The 20,302-nt window shown below is 36.9% G+C and overlaps 1 protein-coding gene across 13 annotated transcripts in view; it reads left to right on the forward strand.

Moving 5' to 3' along the window:
- DLG2 (discs large MAGUK scaffold protein 2) overlaps positions 1–20,302 on the forward strand; it is a 1,590,913-nt gene that overhangs the window by 633,949 nt on the left and 936,662 nt on the right. Inside the window, exon 1 of one of the 13 annotated variants that reach the window (XM_072610684.1) lies at positions 16,944–16,975. The exons of the other annotated variants lie outside the window; for them this stretch is intronic. Coding sequence (XP_072466785.1) covers positions 16,970–16,975 — 6 coding nt within the window. The 5' untranslated portion in view covers positions 16,944–16,969. Of the gene's footprint in view, positions 1–16,943; positions 16,976–20,302 lie in introns of those variants that run through there. 13 annotated transcript variants of the gene reach the window in all.

Here is a 20,302-nt window from a genome sequence, read left to right on the forward strand (position 1 = left end):
TTGGCCCTTTGTATTCTGCTGTGGTCAGACAACATATGCAGTATTGGGTTCAGTTCTGGATGGCCCATTGTATAAAAGGCATTAACTGTACAGCATCCTTAGGAGGACTATCGGAATGAAGACAAATTTCAAGATTATGCTATGTGAGGCTGGCTTGAAGGAGAATGGAAAATTTTGCTTGGAAAAGAGAAGATTTAGATGGGAGCAGGATAATTGTCTTCATATATTAGAAGAGCCATTATGATGAAGAAGAATTAGATTTGACCTTCTTGCCCCCAGAGGGCAGAACTAGAACTAGTGTGTGTGATCTACAAAGAAACCAATTTAGGTTTGATGTAAGGGAAAAATACCTAAATTGGGAGTTTTCCCAAAGGTGCAATGAAATGACTCAGAAGTTAATGGGCTCCCCCTCACTAGAGGCCCTCAAGTAAAAGAAAGATGATGACTCAGACTCTGCCTGTGTGACCCTGAATTCTGATAATTGAGCACTGCTGTTATCTTTCCCAGAACCAGGCAACTACACCAATCTCCAGTTATAACAAAACCATGCCACCTGTTCTCTGGTCATCCTACTCTTCTCCTCAGTGAACTTGAACTTCCCCCATCTCCTAGTGTATGCTCAACTTGAACCAAGAGAAACTGGGAATCCAGATCATATCAATAAATACTAGTTTAATGAATGAATACATGATTGGATGGATTAATAGATGAGTGAATAGATGAATAAAAGAATATCTCTGAAATTTACTTTTAAAAGTAGAGAAAGGCAAGCATTGTCATATGATGTCATACGATTTGAAGAAAGAAATAATGTTAGAGATCCTAAAAGAGTGCAATATTCAAAAGTTGGATTGACCCTCAGATGCAATGTGATATGTGATCCAACTCAATACATGAACAAGAATATATATATATATATGTATGTATAATATCATATCCAACAAGATGCCATTTATTTAGCCTCTTTGAAGAATTCTGGTGAAAAGGAACCCACTAGCCCTTGAAGCAGTCTATTCCATTTTGCATAGCTCTAATTGTTTGTGAGTTTGGTTGTTGAGTTTTTTTCCTTTTGTTTTTTATCCCTGACACCAAACCAATATCTGTGCCTCTCTCCCTTCTACCAATTATTTCTAATCCTGTGTTCAAGCCAAACAAATCCAATACCTTGGATGAAAAGCTATTTTTTTAAAATCCTTGGAAAAAACTTTAAAAATTGCATGGAGACAGTTATGATGCATTCTGTCCCACTCCCTACCCCACAAGTCTTCTATTGACCCAAATAAATATTAATAGTTTCTTCACCCAGTCTTCACATGACATGAATTGAACTATGCTGGTTACCCTTCTCTGAAAACCCTTAAACACATTGATATCTTTTGTGAAGTTTAGTGCATTTTAAGGATATCTATCAAATTCCAAAATACTAAACTTGAGTTCCTGTATATTTGTAGGCTTTAGAATAAGAGAAGCATTTGACTGGATACTTCCTTTTGAATTATGTCTTTCAAGTTGATGATGAAAAGGGATGATCTCTAGGTACATCTAAGGAAAAAGAACTCTCAGGGTCGGAGCCAAGATGATGGAGGAGAAGGATGGACCTGCTCTAGCTCTACCCCCATAGCCCATAAAATACTTGTACAAAATGACTCTAAACAAATTCTAGAGCAGCAGAAACCATAAAATGACAGAGTGAAAGAGATTCCCAGCTCAAGACAGCCTAAAAGGCCAACAAAAAAGATCTGTTGCTCCAGACTCGGAATGGAGTTCCTTGCAGCCTTGGCCACATAGCATTGCACAGACAGGATTAGAGTAGGTTTCAGAGCACAGAATCATGGGTAGCAGTTCAGTTCCCAGATTTCTCAACCCACAAACATGAAAGACAGCTTCAAAGGTCAGTGAAAAAGCTCTTTCACCTGGGTGAGAAGGAAGCAGGGTCCAGCCCCAGCCCAGCCCCAGCATGGCAGCAGCCACTGCAGCAGCAGTGTTCACTTTTAAAGCCCTTGACCTAAAGACTCTGGGGGAATCAAATGACTCATCTGGGTCTCAGTCCTGAGTGGTGGTCCTGAGGTGAGGAGGAGCACTGGTGTGGTGGAACTGGTGAAGACTCTGAAGAGGGAATCCTGCTTATAGACCAGAGTGCAGGCAAGGAGAGGGGTAAACTTGTTATGGCTTAAGGAGGGAATAACACACACCCAATTAGAAATGGAAATCTATTTTACCCTGCAAGAAGGCAAGGGGAAAAGGGATATGAGAGGGAAGATAATAGAAGGGAGAGCAAAATGGGGAAAGGGAGAATCAGAAGCAAACACTATTGTGGGAGGATAGGTTAGGGGAAAGAATGGAATAAATGGAGGGAAGGATAGGACAGAGGGAAATGTGGTTAGTCTTTTACAATATAACTATTATGGAAGTGCTTTGCATTGTTACACATGTATGACCTATATTGAATTGCTTGTTTCTTCAGTGAAGGTGGGTGGGGAAGGAGGGAGAGAATATAGAACTCAAAGCTTTAAGAATGAATGTTAAAAATTGTTTTAGCATGCAACTGGAAATTAAGCCATACAGGCAATGGAGTATAGAAATCTATTCTGCCCTACAGGAAAACAGAGGCAAAAGGGGATGGAAGAAGGGTGGATAATAAAAGGGAGGACAGACTGGAGGAAGGGGTGGATGGGGTGTATGCTATCCTGGAGTGGGGAGAGATGGGGAGGAAATTTTGAATTCAAATTTTTGTGCAAGTGAATAAACTGAAAATAAATTATATATAAGAAAACAAAAGCACTCTGCCAATTTCCCAAAGAGTGCTACACATATTTTATGGTGAACAGGTGCTGATGTGTAAAAGATCTTTTTGAGCAGAGATTGTTTGAGTTACTGCAATTGTCTGTTCACCACCTAGCACGGTGTCTGGCACAGAGCAGTCGTTAAATAAATATTTGTTGGTAGATTGATTCATAGCATGTAATCCTTTTTCATATTTGGGCAGAATGGCAGATGAAGAGGCAGGGAGGGATGGAGGGAGGGAAAGAGGGAGGAAAGGAGGAGGAGGGAGGGAGAGAGAGACAGAGAGATAAAGAGAGAAACAGAGAGAGAGGGAGGGAGGGAGAGAAAGAACAATAACACATTTGTTAAGTGCTTATTTTTTGTTAAGTGCTTATTTTTTTGTGCTGGCCACAGTACTAAGAGCTAGAGGTATAAATACAAGCAAGACAGTTCCTAACTTTGAGAAGTTTACACATTGTAGTGTAAGACATCACTTTAAGGGGAGCTGGAAGTGGAGATGGTTACTCATGGTGATATAGAGGAAGGGTTCCAGATAAAATATGAGGAAAGTTCACCTTTCAGAGCCAGGAGCAAAGTATAAGGCATAGAGAGGCAGGAGGTAGAGGAGAGGATGATGGTAAAAGTAGAGGTAGCATAACAGGGAGATGACTGGGAATGTTTATATGTTTATTGTACTTGTCAGAAATTATCTACATGTAGTGAATACTTGAATAAATGTTGTCATTTATCAATCATTTTATTTCAAACTAACTATTTCTCAGCTAAGAATATTTCTTACTGTTAAATTTTGCTTCTTGTAAAGATTTGGGGCATTTTCCACATGGTGCTTAATCAAATCAGCTTACAATGCTGTTTATAAAGGTTCATGATAAGTATTGACTAATGAAAACACATACCCATATTCTCAAAACACTGGGCGCATTTGGTGGAAGTGATTTTTGCATTTATTGGATTTTTATTTCCGTTTTATTAGCAAAACATCATAAGTATAATTGTTCTGCATGTATTATGAAGATCAGTACTATTCCCTGAGCATCCTGAAATATAGATTGATCATTCTCATCTCTTTAATGTTTCATGTGGCTATGTCCTAAGGTATATAGTTCTTTACTGAGTTTTCTAGTGCCATGTGATCCAGAAATATCCTTTAACACATTTCTTCCTATGTTCCATTCAGTTCATAAGATGACAGAATTTAGAGGTAGAAACCTTTGAAGTCCTATAATACAACCCCTTTATTTTTTCAAAAGGCTGAGGGTGGGGGAGGTACCTGAGATTCAGAAGTGTAAGGTGACTTCTCCAGTCACACACCTAATAAGTTGTACAATCAGAAGTTGAACCTAAATCCTCTGACTTCAAATCTGACACCTTCCATCATACATACTACTTCTCCTTTATCTATAGGTATGAGGCATTTAGGGTTAGGGTTAGGGTGGTCTACCTTTTGCTTAAAGCCTTTTATCAGTTACCTATCTAGTCTAAATAATTTGCACCTCTCTAATTTGTGTTTATCATTTAATAGGTTTCTATATGATCACAAGGTTTATGAGTCCTATTACTTTTAGCCATGGACTTATTGAAAAAAAAAACACTGAACTAGAGGGAGCAGTAGAATGGGTTCCATTGGAAGCTTGAAAGTTTTCCTGGAAACATAGAGAATATAGAAGACAGAATATGAGCGATTTGAAAAGTTACTGTGATATCAGATAATAAATGACCTTGAATATCTCACAAATTGTTTAAACTTTAATTAGAAGGCATTAGAGACCTACTGAAGATTTCAAAGAGATATGACACTGACCATTTGTAAGAGACATTATTGCAAAGACTCTGGCTATAGTAGGGAATCGAGTTAGATGATCTCTGAGATCTTTTTAACCAGGAACTAAAGGAAAGATCTAAAGGGGGTGACAATGCATTACCTATGTGACTGAGGTGTTGAGAGACTCAATGAGTCAGTAATAATGGAGTGCAGTGAAAATTTTCAGTAGAAATACTGTATAGACATACAGATATATGTGTTGCTCTTGGTATTCTCCTCCTCCCAGTATCATTTCTTCCCAGGAATAGTCCCTTCAATTCTGAGATTCTATTGAAATAGCACTAGATTTTAAGTCAGAGCACCTGTGCTCAAATTTTGTCACTTACTATGTGACCTTAAGCAAGATGTTTAACCTCTGGGGGCATCAGTTGCCTCATCTATGAAATAAGAGGGTTGAACCAAATGGTCTCTTAAATCCTTCCTAATCTTAAATTTATGATCTATGAATAAAAACTCTTGTTAGTGTTAGCATCTTCAGTTGTTGCACACAGGATAAATTTGCCATGTATATTGCTTGTGTGTATGTGCCTACGTACACATATACATCACTGATACAGACAACTCTAGAGTCTCAGATCATTATTACTTCTCGATTTGATAGGAGGCTCATATGTCTGGTAAATTTCTTAGTTGATCCATTCCTTCAAGATTTTTTTAGTAGCCAAAAAATTAAAGTGACTTGAGGGAAGATTAAGATAATAGTTTATTCCAGGAATAATGAGGTGTTTTCCCCATTGTACTTTTCTCTGGTTAGATCACATCTTGGGTATTGCATTCAATTCTGGGCATCTCATTTTAGGAAAGACATTGATAAGTCAGAGAGGGAAAAAAATCCAGAATGTTAAAGAACTTCATGGTCCTGTCCCATGAAGGCTGGTTCAGCACACTGGGAATGTTTAGACTCAAGAAGAGAAGACTTTGGGGGGATACGACAGCTCTCTACAAGTATTTGAAGTGAAGGACTATGAAGTGGAGTTGGAATTAGAATTGTTCTGTTTGGTTCTAAAGAGCAGAATTAAGAGTTCAATCAATCAAGCAATATTTATTAAGCACCTGCTATGAGCTAGACACTTTGCTAAATGCTAGAGTTGTGGGTGAATATTTTTAAAAGATAAAATTTGAAATTTTAACTTATTTGATTTTTAACAAAAAAAGCCTTAATGGGGGAAGGGAGTATGACATATCAGGAAATATAGCAATGGGAGATATTAAAATACATGCACCAAAGATGGATATGCTTTTCTGTAAAAAAAAGAAAAAGAAAATAACCATCAATATTTCTTTTAGGCATTCTGCTGTGTTCTACATTTCTTTACAATGCCTTTGTGTTTGTTTCATTTTTTTGCTTTTTTGTTTTGTTTTTACTGAAAATGTCACTGAGATTTATCAGCGCTGATTAGCTAAGTTTTCCAATGCCTCAATTATATAGTCAAAGTAATCACCCTCAGTTTCCACAAGTCAGGGTACTGCCTTCTTCACACCAGTACCTCTGGTTCCCTATTGACTTCTTAAGCAACCTTTCCCTGGATTTCACTGCCTCTTTTATCTCACTTTATATCCCAGCTTCCTCTCCTTTTGAATACAGTGATCAATCTTTGTCCTCCTTCTCCTAAGCTTCCTTCATTCTTTCCCTCTCAGTGTCCTAAATTACTTCCTTCAATCTCTCAAGTTATCCCTTTTTTTTGGCTTTCAAGTACTTCCTGAGTATTCCTTCTATCTTTCTTTCAAAACTCTTTTCAACTGAAATCCATCCATACAACATATATGGAAACCGTAAGTCAACTGAATAAGGAGTCTTTCAGACTGCCAATAATACTAATAATCACAGAATCATTTTGTAAAATTGTGATCTTCATATTAATTTGTATGAAACCTCTAAATCACATTGAGAAGTTGAGATCCTTGACTAATCTATGTTTGAAGTTCAGTTATGTGGAAAAAGGTTGAAACAAGTTTTGTTTGATCCCAGACAATGTGAACTAGAACAATGTGAAAGAATTTCAAGGAAGATTTCAGTGTAATAGTAGAAAGAATTCCTTAACAAGGAGAGCTGTCCCAAGAAACAGAATGAGCTATTTCTAGAATCACCTTGCTCCCTGTCACTAAGGAAGATAAGTATGTGTTTGTCAGTGAAGTTCATGCTGTTAATAGGAAGGTAGATTAGATAACCTCTTAAGTTTCTTCTCATACTGATGCTGTAACAACAGCAGTCAAAACATGCATGTAGCACTTTAAGATTTGCAAAATACTTTATAAATGGTATCTCATGTGATTTTCACAAAGAATCCTGTCAGGCAGATACTTTTATTATTTACATTTTACAGATGAAGAAACTTAAGGTTCAGGATGACTGATGGCTAGTAACATCTAGATGCTTTAGTACCTAGGGTGAGATGTATTCCTCACTCTCTACTCATGCTAATCTTACTTTATTATAAAGTTTTTCTCTTTCACTCTTGTTTGACAAACTTTTTTATCTCCTTATTTGGACTACTGTTTAAGTTTCAAGTCCATAAGGATTCTTCTTCCTAATTCTAGGCAGGGGTGGGTAAGCTGAGGCCTCCAGGCCACATGTGGCCTTCTAAGCCCTTGGATGCAGCCTTTTGACTGAGTCTAAGTTTTATAGGACAAATCCTTTTATTAAGGAGATTTGTTCTGTGAAGTTTAGATTCAGTCAAAGGGCCACACTTAAGGACCTAGGGGGTCCCATGTGTCCTTGAGTCCTCAGGTTCCCCATCCCTATTTGGGTATGGATGGTGCTTTCATTGTTATATGTTAATATGATCAACATGTTTAAGCACCTATGTAATTTTTAATTAACTGCAAGCTAAGTACAGTTCTAAGAAATTAAATGTTTTATGATCAAGGTCATGCGATAACTTTCAAAAATTACTTTACATTCCATGTAAAATAATGTTCAAATTACTAATAATAAAAGTATAAATCAAAATTAAGACTGAAGCTATATCTGAATGGCATTAAATGGGCAAAGAAAACAAAATATCGGAATAATCCATGATGGAGTTTGGAAAGACATTGTTGGTGGCATTTTGAATAAGTACCATCATTCTGGAAAGCAACTGGAATATTCCAATAAAGTGGTTCAAATATCTTTGACTGTTGACCTGCAGATTCCACCATGAGGGATATACCCATTTGCCTCAGGGTCAAATAGAAAGACTCCATATCCAGCAAAATATTTGTAGCTGTACTTTAGTGGTACTAAAGAACTGGAAACTAAGTAGATGTCATTAATTGGGAGTGGCTAAATATCCCATAAACAAGTTATGGTATAGGAATGTAATGGATTACAGCAGCAAGTGTGATTGAAGAGAAAATTGGAAAGGCATAGAAACTGGTACAAAGTTAAGTAAATAGAGCTAGAAAAAATATACAAAGTAATTACAATGTGAATGGAAAGAACTACTATGAAACAACTGAATGTTGTAAAATTGTAAAGAACACAAGATAGATATGGCAAGATATCTCCTCCAGTATTTTGCAAAGATTAGAATTGATGTTTTTGGAATATTGTCAAGATGTCAGGTTCTTTTTTCAAAGTTTGGGTAAGTTTTAGTGATTTTTCCCTCTTTTTTCTAGCTTAAAAATATTTGATTTACGGATTAGTTTTTTGGGAAAAGAGAAAGAGAATAGTGGGGGAAATCTAGACAATGATAAAATCAAAGATAAAAGAAATCTATTCTAAAAACACTTCACATGGAAAAATGTTAAAGCCCTGACTTTTAAAAAGCAAGACTAAATTTTGCCTTTACTTATTAAGGCAGTCATTTATGAAATTCTGCCAATTAAATCTCCACAGTGATTCATGTATTTTTTTCCCAGTTTTCTTTCAATTGGCTTCCTTCTTTTTGAAGTTCACCTTGAAAAATTGCACAACTATAAGACAGTCATTACTTCTTCATTGTGACATGATTAATAGCTTCTGCCAAGACGACAGTTCTTTGTAATCTTTATTTTTCCTCCATTCTTCTTGAAGATTTGCATTGAAATGTGTCTCATTCTGGTGAATATATTTATAACTTTTCACTGTACTTTTTTTGTTCCCATTTAATTGCATTTGTTATATGCAAATATATGATTTGTCTTTCCAATGGTCTACCTAAGTATCCAGAGAAATGACAACTATTGAGATATAGACAAAAATAAACTGATTTCTACTTTAACTGAACACAGATCAAAGCTACACTCTAGAGTAAGTGTGCAACAGGGCTACAATTGGTTCACCATAGTTCATCCATGTTACATATGCACATGAATAGAACCACAGGTTAGGATCTTCTCTGGAGTCACAAGAGTGTAGAAGATTGAATTTCAGAATTTCAGCATGGTTTAATGAAAAGCACATCAGTGGGTGAGTCAGAAGACCTAGTCTTCCATTGTAATGCACTTAAAACTCTTTCCACCTAAATTTTCTGACTACAAAATAATAGGAAAAATACTTCTCTCAGTGGGATCTTCTTTTTTTTTATTGTATTTATCTATTTTTAGATTTCGACACTCATTTCCACAAAATTTTGAGTTCCAGTTTTTCTCCCCATCTCTCCCCTCCCCCCACCCCATAAGACCTTGCATTCTGATTACCCCTTTCTTCAATGGGCCCTCAGTTCTATCACACCCCACCATTCCCTATCCCCATGTTCTCTCTTTTCTGGTAGGGTAAGATAAATTTTTATACTCCATTACCTATGTTTCTTATTTCCCAGTTATATGAAATAATAATTCTCAACATTCATTTCTAATACTTTGAATTCCAACTTCTCTCCCTCCTCCCCTCCCTACCAATCCCCACTGAGAAGGCAGACAATTCAATACAAGCTATATATGTGTCATTTTGCAAGACTTCCATAATAATCATGTTGTATAATACTAACTATATTGCCCTCTATCCTACCCTGTTCCCCCCTTTTTTATTCTCTCATTTGACCTTGTCCCTTCCCAAAAGTGTTTATTTCTAGTTTATCCCTTCTCCCATTTGCCCTCCCTTCTATCATCCCCCTCATCCCACTTGTCCCCTCCTCCCCTACTTTCCTGTAGTATAAGATAGATTTTCATACCAAACTTAGTGAGCATGTTATTCCCTCCTTAAGCTATCTGTGAAGAGGGTAAGCTTCACTTTTCCCCTTTCCCCTTCTTCCTTTTCTCCTCCATTGAACAAGATTTTTCTTATCTTTTTTATGAGTTATAGCCTGCCCTATTCCATTTCTCCCTTTCTCTTCCCAGTATTTTCCTCCCTGACCTCTTAATTTTTATTTTATTTTTATTTTTTGGATATCATCTCTTCTGATTCAACTCAACCTGTATTCTGTGTGTGTGTGTGAGTGTGTGTGTGTGTGTGTGTGTGTGTGTGTGTGTGTGTAATCCCTCCACCTAAACAAATACTGAGAAAAGTCTCAATAGTTACAAATATTATCTTTACATGTAGGAATGTAAACAATTCAGCTTTAGAAAGTTTTTTATGATTTCTCTTTCTTGTTTATCTTTTCATGCTTCTCTTGATTCTTGTGTTTGAAAGTCAAATTTTCCCTTCAGTTCTGGTCTTTTCATCATGAATTCTTGAAAGTCCTCTATATCATTGAATGACCATTTTTTCCCTTGATGTATTATACTCAGTTTTGCTGGGTAGGTGATTCTTGGTTTTAATCCCAGTTCCTTTGACTTCTGGAATATTCAGTTCCAAGCCCTTTGATTCTTTAATCTAGAAACTGCCAGATTCTGTGTTATCCTGATTGTATTTCCACAATTCTTAAATTGTTCTTTCTAGCTGCTTGCAATATTTTCTCCTTGACCTGGGAACTCTGAAATTTGGCTACAATATTCCTAGGAGTTTCTCTTTTTCAGGTCTCTTTTAGGAGGTAATTGGTGGATTCTTTCAATATTTATTTTGCCCTCTGGTTCTAGAATATTAGGGCAGTTTTCCTTGATAATTTCATGGAAGATAATGTCTAGGCTCTTTTTTTGATCATGGCTTTCAGGTAGTCCCATAGTTTTTAAATTGTCTCTCCTGGATCTATTTTCCAGGTCAGTTGTTTTTCCAATGATATGTTTCACATTATCTTCTATTTTTTCAAACTTTTGGTTTTGTTTACTAACTTCTTTATCTATCTCATAGTCATTAGCTTCCCTGAACTCAATTCTCTCTTTTAAAGAACTATTTTGTTCAGTGAGCTTTTGAACCTTCTTTTCCATTTGGCTAATTATGCTTTTTAAAGCTTCCTCCTCCTCATTGGCTTTTTGGACCTCTGTTTCCAAATGGGTTAGCCTCTTTTTAAAGGTGTTATTTTCCTCAGCATTTTTTTTGGTTCTCCTTTAGCAGACTGCTGACACACTTTTCAAGCTCTTCTATGGCCTGAGCCCATTTCATATTCATTCTGAAGATACTGGAGGCAGAAGCCTTGACTTCCTCTGACAGTATGACTTGTTCTTCCTCATCTGAAAGGATTCAAGGAGACACCTGTTCACCAAGAAAGTAACCTTCTATGGTCTTATTTTTTTTTCCCTTTTTGGGGCATTTTCCCAGCCAGTTACTTGACTTCTGAATCCTTTGTCAAGAGAAGGGTCCTAGTGCTCCTCCTCCCCCCAGGACTGTGTTCAGAGCTGAGGTTCAGATCAGTTGCTCAATTCTCCCAAGGGCTTTAGGCAGGGGTGGGGCCATCACTGAGGGCTGAGGTTCAGATCAGCTGCTCAATTCTGCCAGAGGCTCCAGTCTGAGCTGCCTGGACAATGGACCCAGGCTGCTTCTGGATAGCTGCCTGCAGCCTGCTGCTACCACCTGGGGCCAGTGCTAGGGGAACACTTTTCCCCTCTCACCCAACTGGGAAAGTCTTCCCACACTGACCTTTGGAGCTTTCTTTGTTTCTTGTGGGTTGAGGGATCTGAGATCCTCCTTGCTGGGAATTCTGCCCTCGAGGTCTGTTCAGGTCCTATTCCTCCCAGGGCTGTGGAGGCCAGGGCTGGGCTCTGCTCTGCTCAGCATCCCATGAGATAGACCTTTCCTGTTGGTCTTCCAGGTTACCTTTGGCTGGAAACCTCTTTCACTCTGTTGTTCTGTGGCTTCTGCTGTTCTAGAATTTGTTGAGAGTTATTTTTTACAGGTATTTTGTGGACTGTAGGGTAAGTGCTAGAGTATATGCATCTTTCTACTCCACCATCTTGGCTCTGCCCCTCAGGGCGATCTTCTGAAATAGACAGCTTGGAAACCATATGGTACAATAGAAATGTGAACTCTTAATAATAGGATTTAAGATGCCATAGTAATATGTAATATAAATATTATTTTGCTATTGTTTCTTCCTAATCTGATTTCATATAATTCACCAAGAGAATATTCCTTATTACTTAAATTCAATGATCCACTGAGAACTCCAATTGCTTTGTGGGCTTGATTAATATTTCACATTAAAAAATGTAACAGTTTCTGTCCTGAAACAGGCTTTTAAGCAAGTCTACTCTCATCACATCACTCACCTGAAAAGTTTTATTTGTAATCATCTGTAGTTCCCATTGCCCAACCAAAAAAAAAAATCAGTTCTTTAGTGTGGCATTTAAGACTCTCCATCAGCTGGTCCCATTCTTCCTTTTCAGCCTTATCTCATGAGAAACAATCTACACTTAATCCAAATGATAATTATCAAAAATGAAAGCCCATGTGCTATTGGGACTAGGTTAGTAAATATGTCAAGAGTCCTGGTCTCAACACTGTCTCAGATATTTATAATCCTTGCAAAAATCTAGAGGATGGTTCTAAGGAAAGCTTTTTTCCAACCCCAAAGAACTATGTTATGGTGATTTACGGTATGTTTTTCCTTTCTATGCTTAATGTTCATGACATTTCCTCAATCTGGAATGTTTTCTTTTTTTCTCTTCTTTCTACATCTCTGCCCCTTGTCATCTTTACCTGTCCTTTAAGACCTATCTCAATTGCTTCTTTTCTATGAGTCATTTCCCTATCTGTTCACCTGGTAATGAATGCCCTCTCCCTCTTATAGTTACAAAGCACTTTGTAAAAATCAATTTTTATATTTATCATATTTTGTATAGGTAACAATACTATATTCATCTGTACATTGATACTATATTAATAATGGTATATCAATATATACATTAATATTATGTGGTTATTATGTTATATAGGGTATGACAAAAGTCAGTGTAATTTAAGCTATTAAAGCTGAAAATTGAATTAAGACTTCTGGAATACATTATATAGATGCATATTTACCTCTTGTATATTATGAAATCCTGGCGAACAATAACTTTACATTATTTTTAATGTCTTCTAGCAAATCATACATTATGTTGCATATTGTAAAGTGTTTGATAAATACATGTGAATGGTTGAATGGATAATTACGTTTTGGAGGCTTGCTTTTAGACATGCTAAACAATTATTAACCCAAACTTGAGTATCTTCTTTTGGGGTCCCAAATATCAAGTTTAGTTATGAAATTGGTCCTTTGGATTATCATCATAATCACACAATTATTCATGCATACACAAAAATACATATACATACATGAAAATAACTGATTATAAAAGTCAAGATGCTCTCAACCATATCTTTTCAATCTAATTTAACTGAATAAAAAAGATACAAAAGTTAATCTCTATACATGAGTTCCACAAATTAACTGTGCAAATCAAGTAAAGGTTGGGTTGGGATTGCATAGGATAGGGTAGGATAGAATAGGAAAGGTATAATTAGACCTTGCTTCCTCTGGAAAACTCCCTCAGGGGTTGTAGTAAACTACAGATTTGTTATGAGTAAGTAGTTTGAATGGGCAGCCTAAAAGGCTAATGTGCTACTTGGCTGCATAAATAAAAGTATGTTGTGCAGAACAAGGAGGTAAAAGCTGCCTTGTACAGTGACCTTTGGGCAGACTGCTTCTGGAATATTGTATTCAGTTCTAGGTACCACATTTTATATGGTAACACTTACTGACAATCTGACATAGATACAGAATAGAGAAAACTTTTGCTCACCTATGGGTTGAACTAGATGGTCTTCAACGACCCATTCAACTCTAATATTCAGTTATTCTGTGAAATTCACATGTTGATTTCATCTTTATAAAAAATTTTTTTAAATTTGTTTGTGGCATAAATATCTTTGACAGCTATATTTCCATACCTTTATACCTCATCCATATCTAGTGTTGTGAAAAATCACCAATTGTTCAGAATTGATGGATGTATACTGGCATCAACTTAATTGGTAAATTATATTTAATCCATTTTCATACAGTTGGAATGCAGCAGGTAATAAACAGCCTAAAGAAATTCTCCAGGGATAACAAAAATTATCTCTTCTCTCATGAATATTCTATTCTTTCATTTTGCACAGATGAATGACTTCATTTGAAAGTAATAGAAAAAACACTCAGCAGCCTGTGTGAGAGGATTTGGCACTTAGTATGGCTGGCTCCTAATGAGACCAGAAACTTGCTATCAGTGTTTATGTATCATACCGTGATCTGCTGCAGTTCACCATTGAGGATTTATAGGCCCTCCTCTTCCTTCTCCTATGTCAATATGGAAGCTTGACATATCCTGTGATTGCAATTTGGACCCCCAATTTTGATGAATACATCAAATAAAAAAAACAACAAATATCTGAATGAATGAATTCCCATACGTTTAAAACAAATACAACCAAGTCTTTCCTACTAGGAGTTTTAGCTGATTTTTATAGCACAAATTTCATGGCAATAATAGCACTGAATAAAATCTAGTTTGATATAGCTATTCTACAGGTCTAACAGAAATAGCTCACATCACTCCATGGTTTAAAAAGCATTCTTTTCATAGCAAGCCTGCGAGACAAGGGTACAGGATGAGACTGGATAAGAACTGTTAGTATAGTTCAAAACATAAATTGCATAATATCCTGGGGACTGGTAAATAGGCAAATAGTGTGAATGTGAAGTAAGGATCAAAAGATATGTTGCAGCTAGGTTGGCAAGGACCATAAGTACCAAGCTAATAAGTGTATATTATAACCTATAGGCAACAGGGAACCAAAAAATGTTTTGTTGAGTGTTTATGAGTGAAGGAGTGAAATGGTCAGACCTGTGCATTAGGAAGTTTAACTTCTCTATGAAAAAAAGAAAATGTCAAGATATGAAAGACTTGAGTAAGAGACTTGCTAAAAGTCTATTCTAATGGTCTGGATGAGATCTGATGAGATGAGATCTGAACTGGCATGGTTGTAGTAAGAGTAGAGAAGGAGGATATTTGGCATGAATTGTAGATCAAACCAATAGCATTTGACAGGTAATTGGCATTTAAGTTAAGGAGAAGTTGACCATGAGAGAGAAAAGTGAAATGTGACTGGGTTGTGGTTGTTTTTAAGAACTCTGAATGCCAGAATCAAACATAGAAAGACTTTGAGAAGGGAAGCATTTTAGGCAGAAAATGGCAAGTTCAGTTTGAGATATGCTGAGGTTCAGATGCTGACAAAGCATCCAGATGGAAATGTTCAACAGACAAGTGGAAAGTTGTAACGGGAACTCTGGGGGTACAAGACTAGGGCTGGATTAGGATTTACTATGTGATAAAATTATAGATTTAAGGCTGGATAAGAACCAAACTAGCTTTAGCCCCCCCTTTTAGGGATGAGAAAACTAGGGCTGAGAAAGGTGAACTTATCTGCCCAACATCTTCCAGCTAGTAATGTGACTGAACTACAATTACTAAATAAAATGTAAATTCTCGTGCCAGAAATTCAGGGGCCTTTACAATTTGCCTTTCATCTTTCTTTTCAACCTTCTCATGCTATTGCCACAAGCTACATTCTGGCCAAGCTGAAATATACTTCTTGTCTTTCCTTCTTCCAGCTATGTGCTTTTGCTAATTGGATCTTTCTTATCTAGAATTGACTCCTCTCTACCCTCTTCCCCCCAAAAAAACCCCACAATTATTCATTTATTTGTTTTCAGTTTTCAACATTCACTTGCATAAGTTTTAAATTTTCTCCCCTGCCCTCTACTCTCCCTTCCCAAGAGGGCTTTCAATCTTCTATGGGCTCTACACATACATTCCTATTAAACACATTTTCACATTAATCATGGTGCATAGAATTATAACAAATGGGAGAAACCATGAGAAAAACCAAACTAAACATAACAAAAGAGAAAATAGTCTGCTTCATTCTGCATTCCAACTCCATAGTTCCTTCTCTGAATGTGGATGGCATTTTGTGTCATGAGTTCTTTGGATATGCTTTAGATCTTTGCATTGCTGAGAAGGGCTAAGTCTATCAAAATCAGTCCACACACTGTGACTGTTACTGTGCATAATGTTCTCCTGGTTCTACTCACTTCACTCAGCATCAGTTCATATAAGTCTTTCCAGGTTTTCTGTGAACTCTGCCTGTTTATTATTTCTTGTAGCACAATAGTGTCCATTACATGCATATACCACAACTTGTTCAGCCATTCCCCAATTGATGGACATCCCCTCAATCTCCAGTTCTTGGACACCATAAAAAGACCTGCTATGAATATTTATGTACATGTGGGTCCTTTTCCCATTTTTATTATCTCTTTGGAATATAGCCCTAGAAACATATTGCTGGGTCAAAGAGTATGCACATTTTTATAGCCCTTTGGGCATAGTTTTAAACTGCTTTCCAGAATGTCTAAGCTCTTTTTTTGCTGATAGCCTTCCCTTCAGATATCAACTTCTTTTTCAAGTCTTTTCTAATTTGTTCCTATAAAACAACCCCCCACTCCATTAAAAACTAATGTCCCACTCCTAGCACTGCACCTGGAAATCAGCACTTATTCTTTCTCTCTTGCACTGGTTATTTGCCAACACCTTCAGATTGTAAACTTCTTGACAAGTTGGCATGTATCTTCTCCATCATTGTATCCCCAGTGCCTTGACCACCAAAGACCCTTCATCCATGTTTATTGAATTACATTCAATTGCAGATAATCTGCACTGGTATAATTAAAATCACAATTCCCTCTGGGAACCCAATCTACATTGCAGGAGGGGGAAGTTTTTTACAATATGGGGGAGAGTACAGCTTTATCTTATTGTCCTTGTTTTTTTAGCTAGAGTGATAAGTCAACAAGCATATTTTAAACAATACTTTATGCCAGTCATTGTGCTGAATTGTGGTGATTTAAGTAAAAGTAAAAATAGACCCTTCCCTCAATGAGCTCATGTGCTAATGAGGAGAAAAACATAAAAGTAACTAGATACATACAAAATATATACAGAGTAGTTAAAAAGTAATTTTGGAGGGAGAAGGCATTAGCAGCCTTGAGAACTAGGCAAAGCCTCCCATAGAAAGGTGCATTTGAGCTGAGACTTGAAAGAAAGCAAAGAAACCAAGAGATGGAGGTAAGGAATAAAAAAATTCTGCACATGAGGGAGAGACTGCCCAGAGGCCCAGAAATGGAGATAGAGTACGCTGTGCAAGAAACAGCATGTAGGGCTATGTAGCTGGATAGTAAAGTGGAGGAAGATGGGGAACGTAAGAAAGCACTAGAAGTTTTTACTGCAAGAAGAGTTTATATTTGGTCCTAGAGAAGACAGGGAATCACTGGACCTCACTGAGCAGGGGGAGATGGGTGACACGGTCAAAGCAATGCTTTAGAAAAAAATCATTTTGGCAGTTGAGCAGAGAATAGATTAGAAGAAGGTAGGGAGACTAGATAGAAGATTATTGCAATAGCCTTGAACTGAAAAAGTGACTGTGGAAGTAGAGAGAAGGGAATATAGGTTTGTAGGCTGAGTGAATGTGAGAAGTTGAGTGTAACACCAATTTTATTTTTGGTCCTGGAGGTCTAACAAGATGGTGATGGCTTTAAAGGTAAAAGAGAGGCTTGGGACAGGGATGCCATAGTGCTCTGAATGCAGCCTAAGATAATTTTACCTTTCTGGCTTCTGAATTACACTGTTGACTCCTATTGAGATTGCTAATCACTAACCCTGACCCCTCCCCCCACACCCCAGAGAAAACAACTTTTCCCACATACACAAAGATTCTGGTCTGATAGGCTGCTGTCTGGTCAGGTTCTTCAGAGTCCTGCTCATTTGATGTATGGAACAAATTCCTAATTATACTTTTGTGCTTTTACATAACAGAAACTATAATTTACCATGGCTACTCAAGTTATTGTTGTGTCTATATGTTCAATTAAATATTATAGCTGGCAGAATCATTAAACCCAGATCCCTCCTCTTTACATTTCTAGATTATTATATTCTTTGGGATTTTTTTGTAGATCACAGTTGGCTAGCTCTCTGGAAGCCCCCCTTCAAAAAAAAGGTAATAACAGAAGCTTGATACTGTAATGCATGGTTTTATCTAGCGTCTAATTCAAATAAACTATCTATTTTGCCATTTGTCGACAATCCTACTCCTATTTTCTGTCTCTGGAGAAACGTATTCAATTCATTTGCAAATTATATTCTGATTTTATTTTGATATTTTGGCAGCACATTAGCTTCAGAATGGACTAGTTTAATACTATTCATTTCCCTGTATCCTTGCACAACCAATCTAGTCTATCAACTAGAAGCCGTTAAATGCATTTCAGTTGCTTTAAAAACAAAACCAAGAGAGAAATCAACTTTGCTTATGTTGGATCCATTTCCTCATAGCTTTGGAGTCTTCTGAGAATTACTAATGAATTACTAATGAAGACAAAATTCCAATAAGTGGAAGCACTAAGTTTTCTAGTTCCCTGAACTTAGAGTGATTCATTATGAATCACTTTAGCTTACTCAGCATAGTATAAAAATGACAATATATTGTTGCTATTAGTCATTTCTTACAGAAATGGTGAATGATGTGACCATTTAGTTTACCCTCGATATAGAGGATTTTATTAGTTTCTTTTTTTGACATGTGGTACTTGCTATTAATATTCTTCTTTGGTACATAATCATGATGCCACACCAAAGAATCAGAGATTTAGAGAGAGTTATTTAGTTCAGTCTTATCACTTTAGAGATAAGTAATTAAGAACCATAGAGGTTAAGTGATTTGCTCATGGTCATACAGCTAATAAATGGCCAAAGACCCTATTTAAACCTAGCTCCTTTGACTTCATATTCATCTTAAAGGCTATGCCCTAAGAATCATCAGAGTCTTTTCAGCTCTCTTGAAGCTGAAACCTCGTCTATACATGGGCTCTCTCATTAGGATATGCTTTTGTTAACCCCAAGAAATGTATTGTTTGTGATTTGCATCCCAAGTGCTTGCACAGAGTATGGACTTTATACTTTATTTTTTTGGTCTGGGACATTTCCTTTGGGATGTGTGTGTGTGTGTGTGTGTGTGTGTGTGTGTGTTTTCTAATTAAATTTATTTGTCTTCAGTTTTCAACATTCACTTCCACAAAATTTTGAATTTCAAATTTTCTCCCCATCTACCCCTCCCCCACCCCAGGACAGCATGTATTCTGATTACCCTTTCCTCCAATCTTTCCCCCTTCTGTCACCCCCCACACACACCTTTATTCCCTTCCTTTCTATTTTCCCATAGGGCTAGAGAGATTTCTTTACCCCATTACCTATATAATTTATTTCCTAGGTGCATGTAAAAACAGTCTTTAACATCTATATTTAAAGCTTTGATTTCTACATTCTCTCCCTTTCCCCTTCCCCACTCACCCTCATTGAGAAGGCAAGCAATTCAATACAGGTTATATATGTGCAGTCATGCAAAAAAAAAACTTCCATAAGAGTCATGTTATGAAAGACTAACTATATTTCTCTCTATTCTTTCCCACCCTCCATTTATTCTATTCTCTCCTTTGACTCATCCCTCTGCAGAGGTGTATGCTTCCAATTACCCATTCCCCTAATCTTCTGTCCCCTTCTATTATGCCCCCTCTCCAATTCCTTCCCCCTTCTTTCCTGTAGGGTAAGAGTAAACATCCATACCCAATTGAGTGTGTATGGTATACCCTCCTGAAACCAAATCCATTGAAAGTAAGGCTCACTTACTTACCTTCCCCCTCTTCCTCTCAATTGTAAAAGCTCCTTTTTGCCTCATATATGTGAGATGATTTACTACAATCTACACCTCCCTTTCTCTTTCTCCCAGAATATTTCTCTCAACACTTAATTTTATTGTTTAGATATGATCCCTTCATATTCATATCATGCTGCTCCGCCTCCCCCCTTCTCCCCCTCCCTCCCTCCCTCCCTCCCTCTCTCTCTCTCTCTTTCCTTCTTTCCCTTTCTCCCTCTCTCTCTCTGTCTCTCTCTTTTTCCCTCTCTGTCTCTCTCTCTCTCTACATATATACACACATATATGTATACATACATACATATATATGCATATATACACATATATGTATATATGTGTGTTTATGTGTGTATGTATGTGTGTTCCCTTCAACTTCCCTAATATAGAACAAGGTCTCATGAGTTACAAATATCAACTTTCAATGGAGGAATACAAATAGTTCAACTTTAATAAGTCTCTTATGGTTTCCCTTTCATATTTACCTTTTCATTCTTCTCTTGATTCTTGTATTTGAAAGTCAAATTTTATATTTAGCTCTGGTCTTTTCAACAAGAATGCTTAGAAGTCCTCTATTTCATTGAAATTCCATTTTTTCCCCTGAAGTATTATACTCAGTTTTGCTGGGTAGGAGATTCTTGGTTGTAAACCTATCTCCTTTGACCTCTGGAATATCATGTTCTAAGCCC

Source organism: Notamacropus eugenii, chromosome 5, assembly GCF_028372415.1.
Source record: "Notamacropus eugenii isolate mMacEug1 chromosome 5, mMacEug1.pri_v2, whole genome shotgun sequence".
NCBI lineage: Eukaryota > Metazoa > Chordata > Mammalia > Diprotodontia > Macropodidae > Notamacropus > Notamacropus eugenii.